General features: G+C 37.0%; 1 protein-coding gene across 1 annotated transcript in view; it reads right to left on the bottom strand.

The window, feature by feature from the left end:
* Nucleotides 1-1,464, bottom strand: part of pla2g4ab (phospholipase A2, group IVAb (cytosolic, calcium-dependent)) — a gene marked incomplete in the record, with an annotated part of 34,311 nt that overhangs the window by 28,644 nt on the left and 4,203 nt on the right. The window contains 1 exon segment of the mRNA XM_014007376.1: nucleotides 881-988. Within this exon segment, the coding sequence (XP_013862830.1) occupies nucleotides 881-898 (18 nt within the window).

Genomic DNA, 1,464 nt, shown 5'->3' with positions numbered 1-1,464 from the left:
AATTTCATGTCATTAGCACCTCTAGTAATATATTTACTGAGAAAAATGGTGACGTGTTCAATACTTATTTTACCCGCTGTATTTGCAAGTTGAGTCACATCACACAAATGTAAATCCTTTACTTCCTGGATATAATTAGCTAGGCTCGCCTACCTTTGTCTGCCCTCAATGGTTACACCTTTTGAAAGTTGAGAATGAATGGAAATCTTCGGAACTACTTTGCATTCAGTCAGTTATGTGGCTGTAATGCCAGGCCCTTTCAGCTCTGAAAAATGTGTAGTTTCAGTTTTAAACACAACTGAGCACTGATCTATCTGTGGAAATAACTAGCTTGTGCAAAGCTTTGAATTTCTTCTTGCAGACAAGACAGTTTGCAAATTTTGTTGTGTTGCTTTTGCATTTATTAATATTCACGGTTCAATGGCTTTGAATCTTTAAGAGATTTCACTTCTTACCCAAGGAATTCGATGGAATCCAATAAAATGTCYAGTTGCCTTTGATTTGACTTGCTAAGATTGCTAACAGAACTATTTTAAGATAGCAGAAAAATGCTTCAAAATGTTGTGTTTAGAATCCGCAGGCTAGTCTGTGTTAAATGTGAGATGTAAAAGAGCAAGGCAGTGCCGTGAAGGCATTCCACAGATTATCTCTAAACTCACAAATAACTCACATTCAACCCTGGTAGTCATTACAGTAGCAAGTCTGACCTTGATGTTGACGTTTTACCCTTTGGAGTTTTTGTGTTTGCTTTAAAGCATAAAATTCATTYTTCTGAGCTGCTGTTGGTCAAAGTGTGATCTGGGCGCTTCTGTGGATTCATTGTTAAATCTGGTGTCCACTGCTTTACATACAACATAAAATAACCTGTTWATGTACTCACCATTATATTGGAGGCCATTGTCTTGTATGGAGAGCAGTTTTGAGGAAAGCCTTTAACAAAACCTTTACTCAGGAGAACATCTCTGTCACAAACTGAAGCATTCGGAGTCTGAAACAACAAAAGATGCCAACAGAACTTTAGACTATTAAGTCTTAAGTCAGTAGCGCAGAACAACAACAACAACAACAACAAAACATTAACTGTCGACAACTGTGGGATTATTTTAAAAAAATGTCTTTGGTAAAAGAAAAAAACATGTTGCTTTAGAAGTACTGTTATCAGTGCAGCCTTTTGCATCTTGGCAGGGTGAAGAGGAAGTGTGCTGAGCCACTAGTCATGATAAAATGACCAACCAAGCAAAAAATAAATAAATAAAAAAGAACTGTTACGTGCGTTTTTGTATTTATTKTTTACTATCTATACAGATATCCAGAAAAAGACAGCAAATTAAAGGGACCCTCTGTCATTTACGGACCAAAGTAGAAGTCCAAAGAGGGCTTTGAGTAACATAACATTGTGATCAGAATTRGTGGAAGGCACTGGGTTTGTTTTGACCGTTAAAGTTAGAGCAAGGCCGTAAGGAA

The sequence above is a fragment of the Austrofundulus limnaeus genome, unplaced genomic scaffold (genome assembly GCF_001266775.1).
Source record: "Austrofundulus limnaeus strain Quisiro unplaced genomic scaffold, Austrofundulus_limnaeus-1.0 Scaffold41, whole genome shotgun sequence".
Taxonomy (NCBI): domain Eukaryota; kingdom Metazoa; phylum Chordata; class Actinopteri; order Cyprinodontiformes; family Rivulidae; genus Austrofundulus; species Austrofundulus limnaeus.
Note: the sequence above shows the minus strand (reverse complement) of the source record. Positions and strands in the feature narration are given on the sequence as shown.